Source organism: Typopeltis vanoorti, chromosome 8, assembly GCF_054136105.1.
Source record: "Typopeltis vanoorti isolate ZY-2024b chromosome 8, IOZ_Tvanoo_1.0, whole genome shotgun sequence".
NCBI lineage: Eukaryota > Metazoa > Arthropoda > Arachnida > Uropygi > Thelyphonidae > Typopeltis > Typopeltis vanoorti.
In genome coordinates, this window is record NC_143556.1 from 74,304,900 (window position 1) to 74,322,033 (window position 17,134).

The 17,134-nt window shown below is 35.7% G+C and overlaps 1 protein-coding gene across 1 annotated transcript in view; it reads left to right on the plus strand.

Annotated features, from left to right (window-relative positions):
* The first annotated feature begins 9,545 nt into the window (after positions 1 to 9,545).
* The window catches only part of EMC7 (ER membrane protein complex subunit 7), a 58,445-nt gene continuing 50,856 nt past the window's right edge, over positions 9,546 to 17,134 (plus strand). Inside the window, exon 1 of the mRNA XM_090397286.1 lies at positions 9,546 to 9,829. Coding sequence (XP_090253412.1) covers positions 9,576 to 9,829 — 254 coding nt within the window. The 5' untranslated portion in view covers positions 9,546 to 9,575. The remainder of the gene's footprint in view (positions 9,830 to 17,134) is intronic.

Consider the following 17,134-nt stretch of genomic DNA (forward strand, 5'->3'; position numbering starts at 1 on the left):
ACATATTACACGAGATTAACGGAATTTGTTTAAAGTATAAATAATAAAACGGATAACTGTTTATACACTTGTGCGTGGGACTGTGCATTTCTTAATATACTGCATCTCTGACATTCAAAAATAGCCTGCAAATTTTTCCGTTTGTATTGACTTTAATTTAATATGTGTGTATATCTATCTATCTATATATTTAATATGTATGTTTGCGTGTACACACAAACATCCGCATATATACACACACATCCCATCCTGTTTTCTCTTGCGTGTTAAGCTCAATGACTTGTCAGAGTCAAGAAACTTGTCTTCTTGGAACTTGAAAAACTGCAATTCCCATGGGAAAAAATCCTCATTCTTATTATGAGACCGACTAACTCACATTCAGTCGAAAAGTCCTGATAAAGATTTTTCATGTTTTAAACTAGATTCGAACTAAGATCTTTCCGATCAACGGTCATCGCAAAAACGGACTGAGTTAGGGACGTTATATGTATTTTATATATAGCCTCGATAAATCAAGTATGTGAACGAGAAAAAGTCTGTAGGATTGAAAGCGGAGGCCGTGAAAAGAACGGACCTCACGATGAGACCTGTTACTCCGTGAAGGTCATCGCGGAGTCATGTCCACTGAGCTTGTGTAGATCAGTGGTTATGGCATGCACGTCCACAATACTATAAAGCACGATGAAAGAGGGTTGTACGTTCGACCATAGAGAGCTATTCGTCGCATAACGTAAGAAAATCGACTACAGAATTCGAATCATTTCATAGTTAAGGAACGCCATGTTCTTTAAAAACAGTGATAGGGTTCAGGACCACAAGATGGTGGCACTTTCCAGTCACTTCTCTTCACCGCATATATAATTATCGGTAATTATATTGTGTATAGTTAGTGATAGCCTTGGACCAGTTATCTCTGATTGGCTACTGGTGGAGACTGAACTCATCCCTCAGTCTCCAAAAGTAAGATAGGATTTATTTACAATAATAACAATAACAGCAAATCTGTTAGCGCCTCTTATTCACCAAAGGTAGTAGGCGAGGACGTTTAACCCCGATATAACTTTTAGAAATGCGATTGTCAGTCTCAACCATTACCCAATCAAAGATAGCTGGCCCAAAATATCAATGATTTTAAAGTGAAGAGAGTAGCAGAAAACTGCGACCATCGCGTGGACTCTAACGCACTATAATTTGAAATAGTGTAGGTTCCATGGTCGATTTTCTCGATTTGCGAGATTAAATACCTAGTTTCTTCAAGGGAAAAACCCTGTTTTCCTGTATAGGGATCTACTGATGCAGTAACCCATAAGGAAGGCTTTGAATAATAATAATAATAAAAAAAAGTCCCTCTAGTTAACGTTAAAAATCGAACTATGAACGGTCTTTCTTCGGGGATTCTAGTTCTATGGATGAAAACGACATTTCTACGTGGCTACCCACCTACGCTAATAATAACAATAATAATTTTCCCCTTGACCCTTTATAATAATTTTTGGAATAGACTTTCCCCAGTTATCTTCATTTTTCATGTAAAGACTTAAGTACCACTAAGAACTCATGTTAGAGACGTGATAACATATAGCAGCACTGAGAAAGGATTAATAATAATATTTAATTCTTCCATTATTTCGTATAAGTCACTGAGATATCCTCAGAAAGTACGATATGAGACTTGTAACACACACACACACACACACACACACACACACACACACACACACACACACACACACACACACACACACACACACACACACACACACACACACACACACACACACACACACACACACACACACACACACACACACACACACACACACACACACACACACACACACACACACACACACACACACACACACACACACACACACACACACACACACACACACACACACACACACACACACACACACACACACACACACACACACACACACACACACACACACACACACATTCACAGGCTAAATGAAACACGTGGACGAAAGACTAAAGTCCTAACTAGTTAGAATATGACATAAACTGGGACCTCAAACTATTAGTTTTTCCCATATTTTGAGAAGTTCAATTCAACCATATTCATTCAAATTCAGCTGATTTTTGAGAGCAACTGCAGATTCTAAAAAATAGTGTTTTTTTTTCTAAATTTACTACATGGAGTATAATCTTTTATCAATTGATTCTATGAAGCACATCCGAAGTATCGTCTGCAAGGCCTGATTGACTATTCATGACCGCACACTAATTTTTTTTACATCAAAGCGGATGTTGGCTGAACATTCTGTCTATCCGTAGTAGGCCATCTTGCAAGAACAGGGAACTCATACTCCAGGAACTGAGAGAGGAAGGCTTATCATGAAAGCATTGTACCAGATTTATTATATCTTTCTCTTTTAGGCATTTAGTAAAAAGATGTTTTTAGTTCTTCTATTAATATTTTAATCATACGCCATTTGCTTACTCCTTTTATTCTCGTAAGGGTTTAAGTGCACTTATCCCTAACTATTATGAATACTGGTAGCAAGCCAATCCTTAACAGCTATCCCAAAGCTATCAGTGATCCTAATAATTATATGGAAAGTACATTTCCATATGATTATTAGTACTGTTATTATTTAGATCTGACCTTTGTGGAGTTAACAGGACTCATCACTGGAGGTTTATACTCTCTCGTGCAAAAAGATCACCGAACCGTGCATTGACCCCTTCACTTTTACTGCACTCACCACACATTCAGGCAATGCATTCTACTTATCAATCATGTTTCGTACAAAGTATTTGCTTCTTACTCCCCTGCTCGCACCTTCCTTATACTTCTTACAAGGATGGCCTCTAGTTACACCTTTGCTTCCTCTACTCTATGAAAAACTCCTCCGTTTTAATTTGGATACAAACCCTCACCAATTTATATGTTACAACTTTATCTCCTCTTCTTCTATTTAGAAGGCTCTGCAATTTATGTTCTTTCAATCTCTCCGTAAAACTCGAATTATTTCAGAAAATAATATATTGCGCTTGAGTTAAGGACAGCTAGGGAATACTGAAGTAATCTGCCATACTTTCTTCATAAGTTGCTGTTCGAAATCATTGATAGTTTTGCCTAACTGTCATGACTGCTGAGGGTAGTGTTTGGCTGTCCCAAGATTCCAAAAAGTTTAACTAAATTGCCTAATCTGTTCTCTTTGGAGAAGACAAGACAGTCGCCAATTATTTTGTACCACTGAGGTTTTTATTTTTTATTTTTTTCTGTATACCACTGTAACCTAGAGCCTGTGTAACTCAGTAGAAGTGGCGTTTTGCACTCTACGACGATTGACCGCGCGACGAAAGGCGTTCGAATCTAGTCGTCGACTAGAGGAACTTTTTCTAAGCATTTTCTCGATCGGTTCCCTAGTTAGTAGATCTCTGGCACGGATTTTTTCTTCAGGAAACTCGCGTTTTTCGTCCCGTAAACTCAAAAAATCGGCCGTCGAACCCACATTATTTTCAGACATAAGGAACCACTGCATCTATATGAAAAAAAAAAAAAAAATTTTTTTCCCTACTGTGAAATATTATTCAGTATTGCTATATTTCAAACCTATCATTTTTTTCTCAATCCTCTAAGTGAAATTTAGATTTGCTTCCATCAAAGATGGAGCCAATTGAAAATGTAATATTTAATTTTATTAAAATGACTAGCATTTTTGTTATAACCAAAAATCTGTCTTCATGCCCTGATAAAGCGAAGGCGACATTTTAGCAGACGTCTGGAACACATTCCATTGCTTTGCTAAGGTGCATAGTTGATAGGGTACATTTATTGTTCAGGAGATCAGAAACTTTAGTGATCGAATTCACATTAACAAAAGCAATGCTGAAGTAGAGGAATGTAGTTCACACACCAGTGAAATTACCTGTAATATTTCTTGTAGCATCAGAAATGTACACCATATGAATATAATGTAGTATTTTATTCTTTCAACCAACCGACAACCCGAAGCTCATGAACTATGTTCTATACCTCAATGACAAACATGCCCCTGGAAGGGGGGGGAGGCACAACCATATTTGTAAAGCTCAGTATAGAACACAGTGAAATTGTAAATTCGTCAATACCAGCAGTAGTAAAAAGCAAACAAATAATGGAAGAGGGGGTTGCTGCGGATCCTGTGAAAATATACTCCGTATATCACTCTCCAAACAAATAGTTACTGAAAGCAGACGAGTGAAATTCTAGACAAAAAAAAAGAAGCAGAGCTAATAGCAGGAGACCGGAAAGCAAAGCAAACAGTGCTAAACAGTAGAATTACAAATCGAAACGTTAGAACGCTCAACAACTTTTCTGCTGCTAGGAACACGGTGATTATAGGCACTTCCAGAACTCACTACTGCAATGTGGTAGAATTTCGTAATGTTATTGACATAGTGATATTACAAAATATCACTCTTCAATACCAAAATAGTACGATGGACAACCTCTGCTCTGGCCACAACCCAAATTTTGTCCAATTGGGCTTAAAACATGAAAAATCCCAGATCGAGTCTTGACCGTCAATTGGACAAAATTAATGACTGTCCTACGCGAATCTCCTGAATCAGTTTCTGCAATCGATTCAAAGAAAAAATCAATGACTCAGTTTCGAACTAAGAAAAGCAGATAATTACATTAACAGCTGCCACTAGAGATGGGCCATGCACAACTTGATGGGCTAGTGACCTCCAATTAAAAACTGGATCCACGAAAAAAACAGTGCCAAGTGATAATACCACACGAAAAGTGCTCGATAGGCCTATCCAAATCAAACGTTGGAGAAAAAACTTCAGTCCTTAAACCAAGAAGACCACAGGATTCAAAAGTTATCAAAGCGCTACGCACACATTTCACCAATCCTTGGTAATCGTGGTCTAATTTACACTTACGTACACAAGTTTGAAGCCTTTGCCGACCGCGTAGAGATGTAGTGTAGTCCAAATCACCAATACTTATCTATACTTTATTAATAAATTACACATCTGGGTACATTGTACACCAAAACTAAAACTCAAAGAATATATAAACTCCATCCAAATCACTTTACCTGTTGAGGTAGGTAAAATCATTATCAAACATAAGAATGGGAAAAACAGGGCCCAGATGAAATTTCTAACAAAAATTATAAGACTGCAGAAATCCACTAAAGAATTAAATCTCATCCCTGATGACACAGAATACCAAATTTTCAAATTTGTAGAAAACATCAATGTAGGGTTTATCTGGAAGGTGTACCAGGGGTGATCTTCCTGACTGCCACAACAAGCCGCAATTCAGATTGTTGCCATCATTAATGCAATATTAAGATATCACTATTTTCCTGCACGATAGAAAGTAGAATATGTGATCTTAATCTCAAAAACAGGAAAAGCAGCACCTCCAACAAAATTATCACCCAATCAGCCTACTTTCCTGCCTACGAAAAATAGCTGAGAGGGTAATATTTATAATACCAGAAAGCCACTAAAGAATTAAATCTCATCCCCGATGAACAGAATACCAAATTTTCAAATTCCACTCCACAGAATACCAAATTTTCAAATTTGTAGAAACCATCAGTGTAGGGGTTATCTGGAAGGTGCACACAGGGGCGATCTTCCTGTCATTGCCAAAGAATTCGACAAAAAATGACACAGTGGACTTATTTCAAACTCCTTCGTACCATATTTTCCACCACGACTAGCCAAACGTACTGTACCAAATCGTATCTCAGTTATTGAAAATTCCAAATGAAGCTACAGGATTTTATATCCTATGAAAGCAGGATCGCAGCAAGGGGAAACCATGATTCCCCGTAATCACCATGGCAAACCAAAAACTGAAAACGGTATCAGAATTAGAACAATAGTTCAGAAAAAAAAAACGAATTAATGTTAATGCTACTACTAAGCAGAAACTGTTGTTATACAAAATGCTGTCAGACCCAGTACCGTCGACAGAATGTAGCATAGAGGCAGCCTGCCTCACAGCACGGCTTAATGAGGGTGCTCGTTCAACATCTAACAATTTCTGTTAGCATAGCAAGTGTGGAAAGAAGTTTTTCAAGCTTAAACTGATTAAAAATTATTTGCGAACAGCAATGGCCCAAAAAAGATTGGTTAGTATAGCAACTATAATAAAACATAGCTTATATAAATTTAGAAGAGCTTATAAACAGTTTTATTGTGCGATATCCCCATAGAACAAATATTTCATTAATATTATTATGCAATCGTTTTGCATTCATGTTTCTCTTGTAATAAAAACAAAATAGCATTTGGAGATTTTCTTATATTTTTGTCTTATAATCCATCATGTACGATATTTAATTTTCCCTCAGTGCGCGGTCTAATCTGGTCAGACCAGTCCTAATGTATGATTCAAGGTGGAGTCACACAGCCGATTCAAGCTACAGGTAATTCAAAACAAATGATTATGAATAACGTTTAGTGCACCATGGTTCATATGGAACATTCAGATCCACAGAGAAGCCAATATCCTTGAGATCAAAACTTTTGCTGATATCCCCCCCCCCAATAAATTAATATGCAAAACGGTAGACTACTGTAAGCATTCAAAATTGAAGCATGATCCTGCAAAACACAAAGGTCCCAAAACCACAATGAACTGGTAAGTTTTTGAAAACCCACTGCCAGAAGCCCAAAATGGGTGAGTCAATGGCTTAATAATATTCTAAATCCGTTATGGTCTACCCCCTCGCAGTAGACTGAAACAAACAAATATATCAGGACAATGACCAAAATATCATACATTTTATTTTTACAGAAAAAAGTCAATGATAGTCGATAGTCCACAATAGCCGAGTGAATTGCTGAATAATATTCCTTAATCCAGAAATTTTATTGCAAATCCAACAAAGGAATAAAGGACCAGAGGTCCAATCCATCCATCTTTTCAGAACAATTGACAATTAATATTCCGGAGAAGACAGCCTCTCGAAATTCAATGAGATAAAACTGGAGAGTTTTATCTGGAGAGTTTTATAAAACTGGAGCTAAAACCGCACTTGGCCGCACGAAGGAAGACTTGGTTTCGAGTCTAGTCGGCGACTAGAGGAAATTTTTCTAAGCCTTTTTTCGACCGGTTCCCGAGTTAGTCGATCTCTGGCATGGGCAAGCGGGTTTTTCCTCCCGGAAACTCGGGTTTTTCGTCCTGTAAACTCAAGAAAATCGACCGTAGAACCCACATTATTTCAGACATTAAATATATTGTGTTAGGGTTAGGGACCACGAGATGGCGGCACATTTGAGCCGTCTCTCTTCACTGTGTACCGCTTAATTAGTGATAGCCTTGGGCCATCTAACTCTGATTGGTACCAGTGGAGATTGAATTGACCACTCAGTCTCCAAAAGTTAGATAGGGCTAAATGGCCTCGCCTACTCCCCGTATAGGGGAAAATAAAGGCGTTAGCTGAAAAAAAAAAAAAAAAAACTGGAGAGATCATCATTTCGCAAACCACAATGTTTCTGTGTGTGAACAAAATTTTGAAAGGATGTGCTAATATAGCCGAAACTTCGTTAAGTTGATGGATCAGGTTAGAGATAGTGTATTAGAGACTGACTTCTAATATTCTATTTGAATATCTATTGTAATTTTAAACACTACTATCCTGTGCTGAAGTATTTTTCAGGAATAATGTAGAATATATATTAACTAATCGCTCGTGAAATGCGTTCTATTGGCCCAATGAATACGTTTTGAGAATAATTGATCTAATGATTTGATGTTTCCACATGGATAGAATCATAGAAGTCAATAGTAACACAGCATTAGAACCTTTTTTTTAAATCAACAAATGACCCCATGATCCAAATATAGTAAAAAACAGTTTCCACAGCGTGTCGAATTCTTTACTCAAAATTAAGGCATAATGTACTTATGGCAAAATTTTGCAAAAATTCCTGACCGATGCATTTCTGACATTTATGCATTTCTGGATATCACAAATACCTTCACGGTCGCAATCTTTCTTTATAGAGTTATAGCAGGAAATGTGAACTAGAATTTCTGACTTTTGGATGCATTTCTGACCTTTAGACTAACTGGATATCATAAATTCCTTCACGATCGCAATATATTCTTTATGTAGTTATACCAAGAAATGTGAACCAGAATTTTTTTTTATCACTAACTAAGCACTGCAATGTGATGTCTACTCTTAGATAAATGTAGCACAGGCTGTGGTGGCGGATTGTTCTTCGTCATCAAAATTCATAACATATACATATGCATTAAGCCTATTTTGCAATGTGGGAAAAATGTAATGGGAAGTACAGAGGCTTTAGTTCCATATTATGCTATTCTTAAATTTTACTCCTTAGATTAAATTTTCTTTCTTCGATACAGAATGCAAGTATTTCTTTAAAATGAGTTGTGATTAACACACACACACACACACACACACACACACGAGGGTGGTCTGAAAAGTTCTCGGTCTCGACCATAAATGGCGCACTATCGGCATGATTTTTTTTCTAAATTGGTGCATCTGTTATAAGCATCCATGTGAAATTGCAAGTCATTCTATCAAGTAGTTTGTTTTATGTAGCTGTGGGAAGCAAAAGTGTTGTCTGTATCTGAGATATCCCGTGTTTTTGAGAAACCAGTCAGCTCTGCTGTTTTCAAAATCAGGGTTCGTGCGAGACGGGCACCACAATAAGCCATTTATCGAACTTGGAAATTCCCATTGTGATCAACACTGTCGACAATTACAGCAACATTCTTAAATAGTGTCCAGAAAATGTAGTGAAGCATGTGACCAAGTATTTTCTATATACGTTGGGTAAATGTTTATAATTCAGTCGCTAGTATGTGTGGTATTCAAGGAACTTTTTGGCACTTTCTTTGTCCAGTTCTCTGCGTAGGACGAGTGAGTTTGTTTCTTCCGGAATTTACGGTTATCATCCTGTAACTCAAGAAAATCGATTTTAGAACTTACACTATTTAAGACAAAGTCATGTTAGGGTTATGGCCTACGACATCGAACTGGCTGTTGGCTGCTGTACTTTCTTTCCTGATGGCAGTTGCAATCACTGATAGTTTTGGGCCAGCTATCGTTGGCTAAGGATAGAGGTTAGCAGCCCATTAATCTACGTTTGTTACTTTCTAAAATAGAAGAAAAGGAAATTAACAGATTTATTATTTGTTTATTTTTGCAAATTGACACAACCTGAGCGGAAAGATTTCTTTTTGTCCAGTTCTGCGGATGCTGAATCAAACCACCACTGTAACCGACCACATTAAATGCTTTCAATATTACGTGTTGTGTTTTGGCTGGCTTAATTTCTCTTTAACTAATAAGCTGAGGAGAAATTACTCTCTGATGCAATTATCTTAGAAAATCCTTCCAATTCGCCTAATCTCCATCAGAAGTGTAGTGTTTCCCTCCCGAAAACTACATTTTATCATCCTGTAGAACAAAACAAACCGAACAGAGGAACACGCATTTGCTTGAACATCAAAGCAATAACTGAGACGTTAGTGGAGAGGTTTAAAATGTTTTGAATAAATAATCACAAATTGTAGAAGGAATAATAGAGGGCGAGTATAGTTCAAAATGGTCGACGATTTGGTCGAAGTGGTTCGTTACGGTTTTATTTTACCTTCCAGTGTTAAATTACCATTTAGTCTCCTAAAATCTATAATTTTAATTGTAATTGTTTCACTAGGCTGTATCTCTTGTGAGGATGAATCTAATTCAGAAGGTTATATTATTGAAGGAAAGGTAGTCCCTCCTGACGTAGTTACACCTGAATGGCTGATATCAACTAGAATATTAGTTAATGGTGGTGAATATTTCGGTTTTTTAAGGTAGGTTAAATCATAAACTTTTCTTAGCAGTAAATGATAAGAATTATCATAGTGGAAGGCGAAAACTTTTTTTTTCTTTAAAATTCAGCGACATTGGGATGAATTATTTAATGACAGCAGAACGTTCGATATTTCAGGACTATTGTCAGTGCGTACAGTAAAAAAGAATACAATAATAGATGAAAAAATTTTAGCAGGTGGTACTTTATATGATGTTAAATTTAGGAGGAGAGCATGAGCTTTAATAATTAAATTTCAAAGAAAATGGCACTGATATATATAAGGGAGATATTATTTTTACAGCTATTTTGCCTGCTTTTGTTGAGGACTGCCCCTATTTTAATGTCATTGACTTTTTACTCAAGCATTCTTAGGGCATTACAGATGTATTTTAGAGACAAATATATGTAGCATAATAGAAGAAAATTTGCACATATCTTTTCTTGGATGTTGTTGCCCATCTTCTTTCTGCAGTGTGCATACTTCTGCTGTTATGGCGTTGAAAGGGGAGAGGGGGAGCTTAGGCAATGTGGGAGAATTAATTTGAAAAAACCCAGGTTTTTTGTATATTATATACATATATTATTTTTAAGGGTGGGTGGAGCGCTTTTTTTGTAGGGTGGGAGAAAGATGAAAAAGGGGGCTGAAAATAGCAACTGTTTTTTAGGGGAAGGGTTTATTGGAAAAGGGGGGCTGGGGAGGGGGTTCATGGTATGCACTAACAGACACCCAATACAACAAACGTGCAGCTTCCAACCCTTCGGATATTACTGCCTCACAACCCACACAAAACGATTCCATCATCAATCTATCACATCACAACCTCGCAGCAGATCCTGAACAAAGGATTAAACTTTGCTGTATCCCCAAAATACATACAAAACAATTACATCATTATCGAGATCCAAACAAAGAAACAATATTTCACAAAGTAAATAACATCATAATTAGTAAAATAATAAAACCCAACATTACTCCCAACCTACAAAAAGCCATATTGTCATTAAAAAGGAACCCGAACATAATGATCACAAAAGCTGACAAAGGGGATACAGTAGTCATCACAAACCAAACCGATTACCACAACAAAATAACAGCTATCGTAAACGACCAACACACCTACCAAAAAATCCAAATTGACTCCACCCTGACCTCATAAAACAAATCAATAGCACCCTACATGTCCTAAAAAATCAAAACAAGATAGACAAAACCACAATGAAAAACACAACACCCGGCACCACACGTACCCCTTGTATGTTCGGACAAATCAAAGCCCACAAAGACGGTTACATGATATGGCCAATAGTCTCCTACGAAAACACTACCACAGCACCTTTATAAAAAACAGAAAAAAAAAATCCCTCTCCCTGGCCCCCTTTTCCCATAAACCCTTCCTGTAAAAAAAACAGTTGCTATTTTCAGCCCCCTTTTTCATCTTTCTCCCATCCTACAAAAAAAGCATTAAGCTCACCCTTAAAAATAATATATGTATATATTATACAAAAAAAAAAACACGGTTTTTTCAAATTAAATCTCCCACATTGCCTAAGCCCCACTCCCCTTTCAACACCATAACAGCAGAAGTATGCACACCGCAAAAAGAAGACAGGCAACAACATCGAAGAAAAGGTATGTGCGAATTTTCTTCTATTATGCTACATATATTTGTCTCTAAAATACATCTGTAATGCCCTAAGAATTCTTGAGTAAAAAGCCAATAACATTAAAACAGGGGCACTCCTAAAAAAAAAGCAGGCAAAATATCCGTAAAAATAATAGTTTTTAAGAGGAGTAACATGGGAGTTTTCCCAGAAATAATACCTAAGGGAGGGTTTTTTTTGTTTGTGATTGGCATTAAATATGATAAGTTACTGAAATTGGGAAGTTTTAGGCAATCGTTTTGGTGTCTGGCTAGACCTGATTTATCAGTGTTCTTGGTGTCTTTCTAAACAAGTTTGGGTGTATCTACCTAGCTTCCCATAATGCAAGAAATTCGAAACACTGAATAGGAAAGAGCATGATATTTATCCTTTGGTGAACAAATTTAATTTATGAACGATGGAAGAAGGAGATGGTGGTTAATTTGGAATAGATGTCTGGCAAGCTTTTCATATGTCGATTGGAAGCTTTGGGGAACTAGTATGAGGGCCATAGTTTGTTATTATCATGATGTCTGAGTTGTAATCACTGGAGATGAAATAAGCTCTTATAAAAGAGTTCAATTTTTAGAATATGTGAAGCATGAGGTCTAATGTATGATGCACTAACATTGTAAGAATGCTTCACTTCTGAAATGGATAGTGAGAAGAGTCATTAATGTACTTCTGTACTTGTTTTTTTTGTTTACTGGAAACAACCATTATGTTGTTATTGGATGAAAACAACCAGGAATGGATGGCTGTTATTGTCTTCTGTTTCAAAAATAAATTTTGGGTGAACTAAATTATTTTATGAATAAAAAGATTGAGTTCAGATAAAGATAAGATGCTAGAACTCCTATACTGTATGAACTTTCAAAAAATTCAAGAAAAATGTTCCTTTAAGACCTATCAGTGGATTTCTTGACTATCCAAATTACAGCCTTTCAAAGCATTTGTTAATATTCTTTCCTCTTTAACTATATAGAATTCTCCAACATTATTTTATTATCAACTGAAATTTTAGTTAATTTTAATGTGGTTTTACTCATTACCTGATATCCTTCTCACAGATACTTTTTTTTTGTTGTTGCGTAGCGATTTTTATTCCAGTTATTTTTAGAGTATTTGATTTTGGTGTAAATGCCAGGTATTTTTCCTGACACATATATGCAAGCTGAGGAAACTGCTATGAGTTTACCCATCTTAACCAACTATTCTACAAAACATTTAGAATACCTTAACACTTTATCCTTCAAGCCATTTATATGGTTTCAGTTTATTATTATCAGGAACTCATCAAGGGATGCCACATATCACCCACAGTAGCTGTCATATGTTTACTTGAATTCACACTACTTGCATTTGCCACTTCCCAATCACATACTACTCTGCTCTGTAACAGAAAAATCTAGTCATCCTCTTTCTTTACTGCATTCATTCTCACTTAAAAGTGAGAATGAATGAATGAGAATAAATGTCCTCTCAATTCTTTCTATTCACACAATTATACTGGATACAGGATTGATTCAGCGGTGTGCTGAAGTTATTTATTAGAAAGATTATTATTATTAATGTGTTATTTCATTTTTTTTTCTTTTTTTAAATACAGGTAACTCTCGTATAACACAGATGTTAGGTTCCATAGAAATACCGCATTATATAAATTGCATTATGCGAGACTCAGATCACATAGAAAAAGTCGAGTTACGTTCTGAAATCATTTTGTTTTAAATTATATAAACAACAATGATATATCCAACAAAAATATGTTTTTATTTAATTCAAGTAATTCATGTAAGTTAAGAAAACATATAAGCTATAAAATAAATACATAATGTAAACTTATAAAATTACAAATTTTACGTAAACTTCATTGCACATAATGCATAAATGTTTTAGGCAAAATAAAATAAAGTGCATATTTTAATTATCATCACTGTCTTCAAAAATAACATTTTGTAGATGTTCTTTATTTACGAGTGGCCAGACGTTGTCATCACTTGAAATCTCTTGGACATCATTTGTATAATTCTCATTGCATACTTCGGCTGGTTTAGTTAACAAGAAGTCAATAATAAGACCTTGCTTACTACTATGCTGCAATTTTTATTAAGTTCAAATATGGAGCTAAACAAATATCCAGTTGTCTCATGAATTTTCCAGTGCGCTCCATTGAGGGATCATTATCTGTAAAATAACTTCCTAACTTTCTTGCCAAGTCCAATCCTTCTGCTAATTTCTTTAAACTGAATTCTTTAACGGATTTATCACGATCAGAATCTTTGGCAGAACTTTCTCTGCCATTTGGTTCGACGTCTTCTGTTAGTTGTAGATTCCTCCTCATTTAAATTTATTCCCCTTCAATTAATTCACTAATTTCGTTTTCAATCATATAGCTAAAACCCTCTAAGTGACCATTAGTATAAAAATAAAATTTTTACATAAAAAAAAAAGTATTACATATTGTGTAATTGTGTACTCACCAGAAAATAAAGTGCTCAGCTTGGGATTAACACGCTTATGACTTTTTAACGCTTTCCTGGCAGAAAACGAAGACAAATTTCAACAATAAACATTTATACGGTAAACAATTCACATACATGTGTATGATAAAGGGTATTTGCCCTAATATAAATTCGCTACTTATAACTACATGCGTGATATGGGCAGACGCAAATTTAACGAAGATAAAATTACATTTTTATGTCGCACGTGGTGAAAAACATATCAAAAGATAAAGGGTTACTACAATTTGTAGACCGCGTTATATAAGTACCGTGTTATATGAGGGTTACCTGTGCAAAAGCTCATACCATCCTTCATTGGGGCAAGGATAACTGGCGGTATTGAAGTCACCTGCAATACTGCCAAAATGCAGTCCTGCATTTTCTCTTGCCAAAGAGAATATAGCTCCTTCCCTCATTGTCAGTAATACACATCAGACAGAATGAACTCTTTCTCTGACATTATCTCCAACCTCTCTTTGCACAAACACATCACATCAGTAGCTTCTTCAACTTCTAAAGAAACTGGGCATTCTTTTCTGCCCAAGAAGCCATTTTATACCTACCCAGTTATATACTAACTCTATATAAATCTCAAATCTTTCCATTCTTAAAATACTATACACACATTTGGGGTGGTGCATCCAAAACCTTAAAAATTCTTGATGCTATGTCCAGAGGAGAGCAGTTCAGCTTATAGATGATCCTTCCCTCACAGGCTTACTTCAATCTCTATCTCATAGATGCAATGTTTCAGCTCTGTATCTCATCTACAGGTACTTCCATAGTTACTACTCCAGTGAATTGGCAGATATCATTCCTCCACTTGCTGTTAGGCCTGTTGAAACAAGAGCAGCTGCTGTCCAACATCCTTTTACAGTGCAACTGAAAACTCATCGAACCTGCTTCTCCTCTTTCTAATTTATTCTATCTACCATTCTCTGGAACAGCCTTCTTCATGATGTGTTTTCCAACAATTTCAACCTGCAGCTCTTTAAGACGAATGCTAATAGGTTTCTTCTTTAACCCTCATCTGCACCTTACACATGTCACTGATATGCTATAGGTTCTTGTACCTCTTGTGTGTGTGTGGAATAAATATATAAAGAAAAAAAAAATTCTGACCTAGTTGGCTGAGTGGTTGACCTACCTACTCTCTAAAGCACAGGTTCAAATCCTGCTGTGGGCTTGAATATTTTTTGTTTGTGATTGTCTTGGAGATGAATTTCATTGTCCTGGTGTTGAAACCATTGCCCCATTTGTTGGAGGCAAGAAGTGGTTTAAAAAAAAGTTCCATGTTTGGTCTCTGCAGCAAGGTTTCAAGATTATATATATAAAAATGGAACTGTATATTATGTCTTCCTTTTGTAGATGAGAGTGACAGAATCTGCTAACCAAACCTAAATAGAAATGATTGTCTACAATGTTACCAATTTTCGTACTGTATCCTATTTAGCGCCTTTCATAACTGTTGATTATTATACTTTTTTTTTAATAGGGAAAATGAATTTCTTGAGAGATAACCATCTTAGGCAGTATGTAAAGGAGGGTACACGAGAATTGAGAGTTTCAGATCTGATCATTTCATCAGAACATGTGAGTGGGGTTTTGCATTTCCCTCCAGTTGGTGAGAGTAATCATGAGGTGATCACCTGAGTTATGACCAGCCATATGAAAACTTCTGTGAGGAGAGGTTGTATGTGGAATTACAAGGCTATTATGAAAAGTTTAGTAGACAGCTTGGAGTTATAGCATGGAATGATGTGTTAGATAAATACTATATGGGAACTGACCAAAATATATTTAACAACATCAATGTGCATATGTATTCCAAAGGTCAAAAGATGAATAAAGTAGTAGTATCAAATGGATGAATAAATAAAGGTATTAATCTTGAAATTTGGAAGAAGAAGATACTCTGGAGATGAATAAAGGTAGCAATAAATTGCATGAGGAGTATAAAGAGCAGGCCAGAAAGGTGATTCATTTGGTAAGAACAGCAAAACTACAATATGAGCAAATCATGCCTGACAGGGTGGTGAATGTGCAGACTGTGGGTGAGTTTAAGGAGTGGTATGGTAGACTTTGCATTGACTAGTATTGACCTCCCACGATGGGTCTTGACTTCATGGAGGTCAAAAAAATAATAATAATAATAAAAACCTTAGTTTTTCAGATATGTGGCAAGTAGAAGTAAGAATGATTATGTTAAGATCATGGTAATGGATGAAAATGGTAGAATGGTAACTGCAGAAGACATTGTTGAGATATTCAATGAATAATCTATAAGTAGTCCTTCCATATTTCCGAATTTAGGGACACAAAACACGTGTTGAAATGATTATTTTACTTATTATTAATAAAATAACACTTGACGTTTCGACCCCTGTATTGAGGTCATCATCAGAAGGATACGTGTGTATAGGAAACCAAGCTACATGCTCTTGCACTCTATAAGGTAAATTAAATCTATGCTGTTAATCTTTTTCTTAGCCTGACCTCTAGTGATTAAAAAATAAATAAATACAATAAAATAAATTAAAAAAATAATAAAAATTTAAAAATAAATAAATAATCAATCAATAAAAAAAAAACTACAGTAAACTCTGCTAAAGTCCTCCTGTACTAAGATTATTAAGATTCTGAATTTGTACAGTTCAGATTGTTATACTGCAATTTTCTTCTGGACTTGTACAGTTCAGAAGAAAATTGCAGTATAACAATCTGAACTGTACAAATCCAGAAGAATCTTAGGTAATCTTAGTACAGGAGGACTTTAGCAGAGTTTATTGTAGTTTTTTTTATTTATTAATTATTTATTTTTAAATTTTTATTATTTTTTTAATATTTTTTAATCATTACAGTTCAGGCTAAGAAAAAGATTAATTAACAGCATAGTTTTAATTTACCTTATAGAGTGCAAGAGCATGTAGCTTGGTTTCCTATACATATACATCCTTCTGATGATGACCTCAATACAGGAGTCGAAACGTCAAGTGTTATTTTATTAATAATAAGTAAAATAATCATTTCAACACGTGTGTTTGGTGTCCCTAAATTCGGAAATATGAATACTGATCACCGTGTAACCTTAAAAGAAAGAATCTAAGTAGGTGTTTCATCAGGGTGAAATCATGAAAAAATGTAGGTGTAGAGGA